The following is a 12,032-nucleotide window of genomic DNA, read 5'->3' as shown; positions in this document are numbered from 1 at the left end:
CAGCAGCACTGATTTGGGTGCATAAACAAAAGGCTAACACATCATATCAGTCAAGAGCTAAGCATGGTCATAGCTGAAGTCAGCCAGACAAAATGATTATGTTCAAAACATAACTTGTCACCTGTGAGTATGCTTTTCTCCAAGTGCTTTCTCCACCTTCTCTCCCACACTGATCTCGCGCAGTGAAATCTTCAACATGCCCTCTGGTGTCAATGCAGCTGCTTTGAAAGCTGAGCAAACACCAAAAAAATTACATTTACATTCTGCTTGATGAAGTGTGCCATGTAGCTCCTGAGGTCTTGGGCTGGGGTCCTGCTGAGCTGGGTTTGCTGTGGGGTCTTGTTGCTGTTATTGATACTACTTTTTTGTATCTTTATTTTTAGATGTTCTTATGATTTATGTGCTAGGACGTGGGTGGCGCTGTGGGTTAAACCACTGAGACTAGGGCCTGCCGATCAGAAGGTCGATGGTTTAAATCCCCCCCGCGCGACGGGGTGAGCTCCTGTTGCTCGGTCCCTGCTCCTGCCAACCTAGCAGTTCAAAAGCACGTCAAAGTGCAAGTAGATAAACAGGTACCGCTCCGGCGGGAAGGTAAACGGCATTTCTGTGTGCTGCTCTGGTTCGCCAGAAGTGGCTTAGTCATGCTGGCCACATGACCTGGAAGCTGTACGCCGGCTCCCTCGGCCAATAAAGGGAGATGAGCGCCGCAACCCCAGAGTCGGTCACGACTGGACCTAATGGTCAGGGGTCCCTTTACTTTAATTAATCTTAAAATGTGTTTTTAAAAATATGGCATAATGAGAATACTCCCCCCCCCTCAATATTATTAGGAATAATAATGATCAAATGTATTTGGCTCTTCATCCCGGCTATCCTAGGGATAGGTTCGGTTCTACTGGCGAAGCGGAGGCGCGCCTGTGCGCGTGCGCGGGACGGGGCGGGGCCGCGGACGGGAGGCGGAGCCATCGCCGCCCCTGGAGGACCGGAGGTGGGAAGGGTGGGCGAGACGGAGCCGCTCTGCCCCTGGCCCCCTCAGCTCTGTGGTCAAGATGGCGGCGGCGGGGGTTGAGGGGGCGAGTCCGTGAGGGCCTGTCCGGAGCGCGGTGGCGAGGAGGAGGAGGAAGAGGCGGCGGCGGCGGCAGGGCAGCCCTGTGGGGAAGCGGGCCTGGGCGGGCGCGGCTGGAGGAGCGTGGCAGGCGGCGGCATGTGAGCGCGAGGCGGCGGCCGAGGGCTGTGGCGGGGGCCCGAGACGGGCGGGGGACGGGGATGGGCCAGCAGGTGGGCCGCGTCGGGGAGCCGGGCGCCTCCTCCGCGCTCCAGCAGCCGGCGGCGGCGGCGACGCAGCAGCAGCAACAGCCGCCGCCTCTTTCCCAGCCCCAGCCGAGGGGGCTCCGGGGCAGCGCAGCCAGGCCCGCCGGCCGGAGGCGAGAGGCGGCCGCCCCGCGAGGGGCCGAGAGCGGCTTCAATATCTTCACCCAGCACGGTAAGGTGGGAAGGGAACGGCGGGGGGGGGCGAGGAGGCTGCCGCAGATGCTGGGAGCGGGTGGGTGTGGCGCTGAGGCGAGGGCTGGGGCGGGGAGCGAAGCCTCCTCCTCCTTTCCGGGGGGGGGGGGAGACGACGGGCAGGCCTACCCGCCCCCGCTCAAAAAAAAAACACAACAGGAAGAATTGCTCTCTTGCATTAGACAAAGGTCTTCCTGGTCCAGCATGTTGTTCCCAGCAGTGGCCTGTTAGATGCTGCCTGGAGGGGAGGGACCGGCCAAGCAGGAAGGCGGCAGCAGCCCTTCCCTGTTGGATGCTCCCCCCCCCCCAAAGCACCTTGTCCTTGACAGGTATACTGCTCTGAACCAAGATTGTGGCTCCAGGTGAACTGTTTCAGGGCATATTGGTAGGTAACCTCTGCGCACCTAGCTCATGCTTGGCTTTAGGGTTTCTTGAGCTTGTGAGCCGTCCCTCCCATGGCTGCAAACCGACCTGGCGAAAGCTTATTCCCACAGTAAATGTATTCCTCTTCTAGGTGTTCTTTTTTGTTTTTGCTGCAGCACACAACAAGGCTGCCTCTCTGGAATACATAGCAGTTTTCGTTATTCCCCTGGAATATCTGTATATATGGTCGGCTTTCATGTTTGCTACACACTTGAGTGATTTGGTTGTTTAAGGCCATCTAAATGTTCTGGTGCTACAGATGTAGGTCAGAGGCGTGCATCCCTTTAGAACGGCCTGTGTTAGTAATGTTGCTATAGTTGCGTGATGTGTTTTAGAAATTGCAACAAAATGCTTTGCTTTATCTGTAGTTGGGCTGTTTTCCACAGCAGGCTTTAGATCCGTTTTGATTTTGTGTGTGTGTGTGCTTCCTGCCAACATCTGTTTGTCTCTTGATAGATCTTCTGGTTCACCTTCACCCTTGCTCTGTCAATTGCTGCCTTTTCTTTCCCCATCTCCTGATTGTCTTGATAAAGTTAATTTTGGTAAGGATGAACCTCATCCTAAGGTGCCTGGCACAAGTTGTGGCAACTGACATATGTGTTGCATTGCCTAGAAGGTGCCAAAGACATTACATTATTTTAGAACCTTATGGTCACTGCTTATCAGGGTTCCTTTCTACATTCTTTGGTGACATTGTGATGGCAGCTCTGCTCTTAGGGTAACAGTCTGCACTGTGATGACCTTTACCAGCAGAGATGAGGGCAGAAGAGAACTGTGTGTGTCCTCTCTTGAGGAAAAAGTCAGCATCTGTAGCTGGGAGGCTGTGGGTATGTCTGTGAGAGATGTAACGCTATTAAGAAACACATTGCATATCAAGGTGAAAAAGCAGTATTGACTACTTATATTGTTATTGTTCTTTCATTATCTCCTGACAAACTTAATGTAGCATGGTAGCAACTTTGCAGTATAATGAGTGGTATTCAACTGAGTTTTACTCAAAATAGACACATTAAAATTAATCAGCATGTCTAAATTGGGTCCATTAATAGCAATGGGTTTACTCTGAGTAAAACTTGGTTACATACCACTCATGACAAGCTGGAGTTAGTCTAAAACAGAAAGCCTCTGAACCCCTCCTCAGGATGATTTCCAATTTATCTTAATTTCAGTAATTTGTAATACTACTTGTGATTTTTACCACATTTGACTATAATTTCTTTTAAGTTCAAGCGGTCTTTGTTGTAAATAGATTGATTGAGATCCATATGTATGATGCTTCATGAACTACTTTAGCTGGATGGCAAGTACCTGACCAAGGAGAGTTGTATTTGGTTATGTTTATGGTTATGTAGGCAGAATACAGCAGGTTCCCTAGCTTATTTTAAAAGTTTCTATGTTAAAAAAATAAATAAATCCATGTGGAATTGACACGTGTGGACATCTGTGCTTTACACATTATTCTGGGATATGCCCTAAAGTTGTGTTGAGTGCTGGCCAGATCTGCTCAGCTCCTCAACCATTCTCTTCCGCATGAAATGGAGTAGACTACACCAAATGCTCTGATCGTGTGTGTACATTTCAGGGGAAAGTGAGCATTGGTGGAAAAGTCACTTTAAAAAAACTTGCCCAAGGTTCATTGAGGAACCATTTCATAATTTCTTGGGTTCTCTGGAACACACTTTGAAAACTGCTAGGAAAGGAGGATGTAGCCGGTACAGGATTTGCAGAGCCACTTCCATACGGCAAATATGCTTTGCGTCGAAGGGGAGATGCTGGTGCAACAACTGCTGTATCATATACCCACTTAATGCAGAGTGGGGGCGGGAAAATGTACCACTTGGAAAATCCCCCAAACAGTGCAAAAATAGCAGGAGCACAAACAAGGCGCACCAATTGGGGAAATGTGCCAGCAATGCCGCCTACACAAAGAGGGAGTGAATGAACTCGCAGTGATGAGGACATTTTCCGGAACACCTCCCTGTAACGCACACAATGATGCCACAGTGCCCCTGCTCCATGATCCCCAATGGAACAGACAAAAATATCCCTGCTGCTCCCAGTCCCCAGGCATATGTACCAATAGGGATTTGAATCTTAGGCTGCTCCAGCACTGTTTTTGAGCACTGAACGTAAAGAGAAGCCATGCAACACATCAGCAACATAGCTTCCTGGGCTACTAATCATGAGCCCATCATACCTTCTCACCTGCTGAGGCCAGCCAAATTCAGCTCTTCCTAGCATGTTGGGGGGGAAAGATCCCCATCCAGCATGTGGCAAAATCATAGCCTTTATTCCACACTATCTAGGGTGTAATGGATTCTGAAAAGATATGTGTAGGGTTGTTAACCAGCAGGGCATCTGTGTCTTGGGCCTTCAGACAGCAGAGTAGCAGGCACCAGTTCTTTGCTGCCTGTTGCATACCTATCTGTCTTAAAGCTTTCCAAGGTGCTGGTTCCTGTTTAGAGTCAATAAGGTTGTCATTGTCCATGGCAGAACAGGCAGGAGGCATTCTGGTCACTGCTGATCATGGGGTGGGCCTTCCTTGTGATCTATGTGGAGCTGGGTGTGGCCTGTGGAGAGTAAAGGGAAGAGATTGAAAGGGTATAAATAGACCTTGAACCCAGTGCCCGAAACTCCCATGGTTCTAGGCGCATTTTGCGACAGGGAATTTCATTAGCGCAAGCAGTTTCTGAGCTCTGGGAGCAGTACTGTGCCTATGATTTCAGATTAAAACTGCAGGGTGGAAGGAAAGAGGGACCTTTTTCTGCCTCCCTACTTCTAGCTATTGTCTGAAGACTGGAAAAGAGACTAGACCATGTGAAAAATGAACACTATATTTTAGCTGCAACTCATTCACTTGTTGGTTTTCTTTTGTTATAAAAAGCACGCCTAGACATTCTGTTGTTGCACCCATAACCTAGGTTTAAGGTGCCATTTAGCTCCTAGCCTTCATATCTCAGTTTCTAACACTGCTGAACCTGCATGCACAGGTATAAGAGAGAGAGTAGTAAGTGATGCTTGGCCAGTGGTCATGCCTTAGCCATCCCCACCCACCCACTGCCCCCCCCACATGGGGGAAGTGGAGAGTGCACTGACTTCTGAGTTGGTGGTTGCAATTGAACTCTGGCTGTTCAGAAACAACTGATATAGCTGCATACTACACACTGGGGCTATGATTCCTAAATAGTTCCTCCAACACTGGCAGTAATGCAAGGCACCAGGGCTGTGAACTTGCAAAGCAAAAGTACTCCAAAGTGTTTGACCAGCTACAGTTGGATTGGAGGGCTTGGCCTTTGCCAACAGAGATCTTACCTGCATGTGGAGATGATTGTTTCTTCTGTGTGGGATACTCTTCTCCCTATTATTTGAGGTAAAGTATTAAAACCATAAAGCAGGTGGAGGCAGACAGCCACAGCAGCTATATTTTGCATTGTCTATGTTGCCTTTCTTTTCTTACTTACTTGAATGGGGTTCTCTGTCTGTGCACCCCGACTGTCAGATTAGAGGGTGTTTGTGGCTGGAGTTCCAAGGCACTTCTCTTGGCAGAGAAGTGTTAGTAATGTAGTCAGGTTTTCACATATGTTTTGGACATGCTCCACCTGCAAAGTCATGGTTTTTGCTTGTACTCGCAATAAAATGTTGTTCACATGGATTGTTGTACACAAGCTATGTAGGGGTATAGGCTGAATACTGGGTAGGATGCTGTCCTTTAAACTTCAACCAGAGTTGTGGGTTCAATTCAGCACTAGCTAATATTGTCTTCGTGGTCAAAGAGTAAGTTCTGAAGTTTCATTTTCATTTCACATTTGTACCCTGCTTTTCCTTCCAGAAAGAAGCCCAAAGTAACTGGCAATTGCCGCAGCACAATCAGTGCAAAAATATCAAAATTACCAGTTGTATGAACACAACAAAACAGATAACTAAACTATAAAGCTGCCTAATACTGTGCCGAAGTCATATTGATAAATCAGCCAGTACCGTATTTTTCGCCCTATAGGACGCACTTTTCCCCCTCCAAAAATGAAGGGGAAATGTGTGTGCGTCCTATGGGGCGAATGCGCACCGACCCCTCTTGCTCTCCAGGCTTGCAGACCTCTCCGCAAGCAGCGGGAGCGCTCCCGCTCCTTGCGGAGAGTTGCCTGCATGCAGAAGCCTGCACACACTGAGCTCAGCGCGTCCAGGCTTCGCGGACCTCTCCGCAAGCAGCGGGAGCCAGCGCTGGGCTCCCACGGCTTGCAGAGAGCTGCCTGTTTGGGGGCTGGGGGCTGGGGGAAGCTCAGGCCTCCCCCGCCCCAGCCCCGCGCCTGGGGGGGGAAAATAATTTCCCCCCCTTTATTTCCTCCCAAAAAAACTAGGTGCGCCTTATGGGACGGTGCGTCCTATAGGGCGAAAAATACGGTAAGTTCCAAAGGAGCCTGTCAATGACCTTAGTTTGGGCCAATATCACTGCAGTACTTAACAGCAACCGCTGATGTCTTGTATATATGATGAAACAACTTGCAGAACAGAGGATGTGATGTAGTGGATGCCTTTTAAAGATTCTGAGATGGTACCTACTTCACTCTAGTCTTAAATTTAACTCATTTCAGGTTTCCAGTAGAGTAGCTGTGTTTATTGCAGCAAGATCAATAAAAAGTTTTGTGGCACCTTAAAAGATTAGCAATTTTTGTTATGGTGCAATGCTTTATCAGATGCATGAACTGGATTATAGTTCATAATAAAACGTTATTCTTCAAGGTGTGGCACACAAGGCTTATTTATTATGCATATTTATGGCCTGGCCTTCATAATTGTAGATCTCAGGGTTGGACATAATACAAATTGCATATCCCAAATTACTTAACTCAAACTAAAAATAATCAAAATCACCCATCATCAATAAAAAATAAAAGAGCAAGTAAAATAAATGTTAAAACTGTAAAGCTCCTGAGAACTCCAGGTTGTTAACACATAAAATTTAAAACTAGTTACTTGTGAGGAACAGAAGATACCTGGATGCTTCTCCTTCATGCAAGTTCATCTTGCACACTATATTTTTAGATGAACATCTACAAATGTAAAGTGTAAATTCATAAAGTATGTATTTAGAAAACATCCATGATACAGACACAAATTTAAGGGAGCTGTGCAGTTCTCTTGAGTATATAATTGAATATATATACTTAACTGCAAACCTGTTTGTGATCTGTCTGAAGGATGGAATCCATTTACGGGATTCAACTGCTGAGTCACGTCAGCGGAAGCCCTGCTTACATGACAGGATTCCCCTGCTCTCCTCCTCCCCCACCATGTCCCTGAATTTGGCCCTGGGGTGATCGGAAGGGGGGAGGAGAGGAGGGATTGTTTCATAGGACAAACTGATGCTTGCACAGAAGGAAATACTGTAATAGTGCAACGTTCAATGTATTGCTACCCTGCTATTCTGCTTGTAATGTATGCAGGAGACGGTGGCTTCCTTCCACTCTGCTCAGAAGGGTTGTCTTCAGCATGTACCGTATTTTTTGCTCTATAAGACTCACTTTTTCCCTCCTAAAATGTAAGGGGAAATGTGTGTGCGTCTTATGGAGCGAGTGCAGGCTGTGCAGCTATCCCAGAAGCCAGAACAGCAAGAGGGATTGCTGCTTTCACTGCACAGCGATCCCTCTTGCCGTTCTGGCTTCTGAGATTCAGAATTTTTTTCTCTTGTTTTCCTCCTCCCAAAACTAGGTGCATCTTATAGAGCGAAAAATACGGTATATCATCCTGGGGTTACTCTGTGGTCTCTTTATGTACTGTGATCCACTGCTTGGCTCTGCTGTAGTATTCCCAGAGTACCGTATTTTCCCATGTATAAGACGCCCCCTATTTTTTTGAACCCAAAATTAAGAAAAGGAAACCCTAAAATAGAAGTGAAAATCTGGATGATTGGCGGTGGCAAGTTGTTGATCTTTTTCGAGGCGATCGCCCTCAGAGTTTCCAGCTTGAGGTGCATGCAGTGCACCGTGGTGCAGAAGCAAAGGCAGCGACTGGGGCATCACACACTCCCCCTCGGTGGCAGCTGCTCCCTGCTCCCAAGCAGGATGCCAAGGAAGGGCCAGGGGAAGGCAGTGGCCGCTTTGCGTCGGGCCATGCCATCGAGAGCAAACTGAGCTGGGGGCAAGGTGGGAGGGGAAGAGGAGAAAAAGGAAAGAAGGGCAAGGAGAGGTAGCTGAGGCAGCTCTCAGCAGCGGTGGTGGCAGCTGCTCTTGATCCATTGGTCGAGCCAGTGGAGGCGTCAGCATGCAGCCCGGAGGAGGGACAAAGGGGGGACCGCAGCAGGAGGGACCGCCTCAGCCCGCCCAATCCAAAATCCCAGACATATGCTTAAATATTTTAAAAATTCCCCCACATGCCCATGTTCCGTGTACCAGCTGACCCCCAATTTTTTACTTATTTTTTAAAGCAAAAAACCTCATCTTATACATGGGGAAATACGGTATTTCACAGGTAGGAATGTAGAGCATTTCATCTTTTCCACTACTGTATTGGGGATGTCATGCATCTTCTTCTGTTCACCTGCTGGGTTTTTAGCTCCTATCCTTTCATCTTGGAGCTTGTTGATATTAGCTGGAGAAAGTAGCTGATAAGATTGCTTCCCAACACCTTTCCCTTAGCTTTACAGTGGTGCCCCGCAAGACGAATGCCTCGCAAGACGGAAAACTCGCTAGACGAAAGGGTTTTCCGTTTTATGAGCTGCTTCGCAAGACGAATTTCCCTATGGGCTTGCTTCGCAAGACGAAAACTTCTTGCAAGTTTGTTTCCTTTTTCTTAACACTGTTAATACAGTTGCAACTTGACTTCGAGGAGCAACTCATAGAACGCAGTGTACATAGTAGCCTTTTTTGAGGTTTTTAAAGACTCTGGTGATTTTTGAAGCTTTTCCAAAACTTCTTTTGCAGCCATTTGGTAAGTTAAGCTTTGAAAACTTTTTTTTGGGGGGTGTTGGATTTTGGGTTGGGGTGTTTGGAATTCAAGGACTTGGTGTTGGGGAGGGGTTTGCAAGAATCTGGAAGCTTGTGGTTTTTTTCTGCATTTTTATGATTTTCTGTGACCATTGGGCCACTCTGCTGTTTTTTAAAAAAATTTCTGGGTTTGAATTTTGAAATGCTCTTTACAGTATGTGTGACTTTAAAGAGCACTTAATAAACTCTTGTTGTACCAAATCTGGCTTTGTTTGGACTTTTTTTGACCATAAGAACGCATTAATTGATTTTCAATGCATTCCTATGGGATTTCGTGCTTCGCAAGACGAAAAATTCGCTAGACGAAAAAATTCGCAGAACGAATTAATTTCGTCTTGCGAGGCACCACTGTATAGGTGGGGCATAGAGCCTACAAATACACAGGCACCGAAACCTTAAATGGAAAGTGTGTTAGAGTGCCTTTATTGGGCCCAACTAAAAATCTCTATATTATGCTTTTTGTTAGTATGTCTTTCTATAGCTATTATGCATCGTTTAAGCACTTCTGTCACATAGAGCCAGGCACAATTGACTGCATGTTGGAACAAAATAGCTTGCTTCCCATTCCACCTTACCTGTCTGCAGCCGAATTCTTGTGGGCCTGCTCAGCAGCTATTAAAGCACTTTATATAAGCAGTAGCATATGGTTCTGTTTACCAAAGTGTTTTCTCCTACTTTGTACTATTTCCCTCATTGATTTGTCTTGTTGGAAACTAGTTTTACATGAAAGGTATTGGTTATGATGGCAAGAGTTTTGATGGAACTCAGTTATTTTTGCTGGAAGTTGTATAATAATTTAAAGATGCTGCTTCTAAGCAGTAGGACTAGATTTACAGCTTCACTTTAGAGAAATCCTGGCTCTTCTGGATTTGGCTGTTGAGCATGGTTCTATCTTAACTAAAGCTAATTAATGCCTCAGACGGAAACTTTGTCAGCTGGGAGAAAATCTATTATGTTGAATGCTGTTCATGCTGTGTTCTTGCATTTAAACAGTTTTAATTGTCCTGGGCACCAATCCAAACCTTGGGTACATTCAGAGAGCCAGAAAATCACTTTCAGTGGCCGGAGAATTTCTCTTCCCCCAGTTACAATCTAGGTCTGCACCCCTTCTTTCTCTCTTATTGCACCTGCAACTTCTTTTGGTTCTAGTGGCCTGATCCGCACTACCCAAAAATTCATGTTTTAGATGGCAGCACAATTAATTCATGCTCCCACCTTTTCTCTCAAAGAGGAACCACCCTTCTGAGGGATAGTTTGTCTTTTTTGCTGGAGTAGGAATGTTCTGGAATACATCACTAACAGATAGTACAGACAAGTTAAGGCCCAAGCACTCTCATTGCTTGGCAGTCCAGTAATCAATTTTCTATAATTGAAAAACAATGTGCATCCGTATTATATAAACACTGAAGTCTCTTATCTTCCCCCCACCCCGGCGACATTCAACCATAGAAGGAGAATAGCCTAGATGTCAGGTCAGAATTTATATACCTCAGTCTAGAATAGAGCAGGGTGTTCTGTTCAATCTGTAAGTTTCATATTGTCTGCTAATTGCTAATGAATTTTGCAAACCACCATTCCCTGAACCTGAAGAAGGTTCTGAGACCTGATTACTTACAGATAATGGTAACTTGCTAGGCTTGATCCCAGCATAAGACCCAGAGCTTCTCAGTTCACTACTTTGTGTATGCTCTTACGTAGACCCCAAAACCTATGGAGCACTGATACTCCAGGCTGTATTCTCAAAACTTAAACATAATTATTTCAGTTTCTTTTTAAACAGTAGTGGGGAAATAAGCATTACTGGACAGTTTAACTTGTTGACTTTTTGTGAAAACTGTGTTTATCCATCCAACTGTGTGTATCCATTTACTCAAATGTATTATTCCCAAAACAAGGTTGTGGTGCAAGCAATAGATAAACCTTTTATGTGACTTTTTGCCACTTGTTTAATAAAGATACTTTGCTGTGTGCTTAATGCAGTGGTACCTCGAGTTACAGATGCTTCAGGTTACAGACTCCGCTAACCCAGAAATAGTACCTCGGGTTAAGAACTTTGCTTCAGGATGAGAACAGAAATCGTGCGGCGGCAGCGGGAGGCCCCATTAGCTAAAGTGGTACCTCAGGTTAAGAACAGTTTCAGGTTAAGAATGGACCTCCAGAACGAATTAGGTTCTTAACCCGAGGTACCACTGTACTTGTAATCCATTTTGAATGAAATGCATGGCAATTGTAAGATACTAAATAGGATATGGCTGAGAAAAAGGAGCTCTGATGTGGTTGGCCCAGCAGAAGCTCCTTGGTAATAATGCTGGGTGTACATCAAGGTTTCCTTCCTGGACTTGAGGCTTGGTGTTTGTACAAGCTTTTCATACAGCAGGAATTGACAGTTTCATGCCTTTTGCGGGCACGGGGATTTTAGTAGTATTTGTATATGTGAAAGTTAAACAAGATAACTTGAAGGGTAGGTTTAATAAGTCTATTGTTGAGAGACACAGTTAAATCATGCCTATGGACTAAAGTAGCTAAAAACAAATAGACACATACACCAGTGTGCATATTATTACAACCTTTAATATGGGATCCTTTCATTCTTTATTTTATTTTTTCTGACATTGGTATGGAAAAATATGCTGTCAATAGGTTTTGGGGCTTCCCGCCACTTGCTAGTGCAGCATGATAAAACTTTTAACAGTAAGACATACTGATGAGATTGGCAGGGCATGCATTTGGTTATCTGATTGTGGGTGTACACACCCAGGTAGTAAAGCTCATTGACCTCAGTGGACCTTGCCTTTAACATGTGTAGAATTTTGCTTTTAGGGTAGGAAATAAAGCTGTTTTTAAGTTACTTACTTACTTATCAAACCTTTATTAGGCATTATGCGAATAAAACCATAGAAGAAAAAATAGCATATAAAGGCCTTGAATATATGTAAAAGGGCAGCAGTTGGCTACATACATATATATATATATACATATAGAGTCAATGGTTTTCTTTGTTAACCTGCTCCTTGGAGGACTGCTACCAAAAACTCGGCTACCCCCGCCGTTACCCTTTGGTCAACGTCGGATAGGTAGAGTCCCACACATTCACCTTGCTGGGGTTCCAGACCACCCAAGAGAGGG

General features: G+C 45.7%; 1 protein-coding gene across 6 annotated transcripts in view; it reads left to right on the top strand.

The window, feature by feature from the left end:
* Positions 1 to 1,266: 1,266 nt before the first annotated feature.
* ABL2 (ABL proto-oncogene 2, non-receptor tyrosine kinase) overlaps positions 1,267 to 12,032 on the top strand; it is a gene marked incomplete at its 5' end in the record, with an annotated part of 83,891 nt that continues 73,125 nt past the window's right edge. For all 6 annotated transcript variants that reach the window (XR_014169351.1, XR_014169352.1, XM_081915040.1 and 3 more), the window contains one exon: positions 1,267 to 1,483. Coding sequence is in view for 4 of the 6 variants with exons in the window: in XM_081915040.1 (XP_081771166.1) it covers positions 1,267 to 1,483 (217 nt within the window). The remainder of the gene's footprint in view (positions 1,484 to 12,032) is intronic.

This window comes from Podarcis melisellensis (assembly GCF_964234715.1).
Source record: "Podarcis melisellensis genome assembly, chromosome: 6".
Classification (NCBI taxonomy): Eukaryota; Metazoa; Chordata; class Lepidosauria; order Squamata; family Lacertidae; genus Podarcis; species Podarcis melisellensis.
The sequence above is the reverse complement of the archived record's forward strand: the minus strand, read 5'-3'. Positions and strand labels throughout refer to the sequence as shown.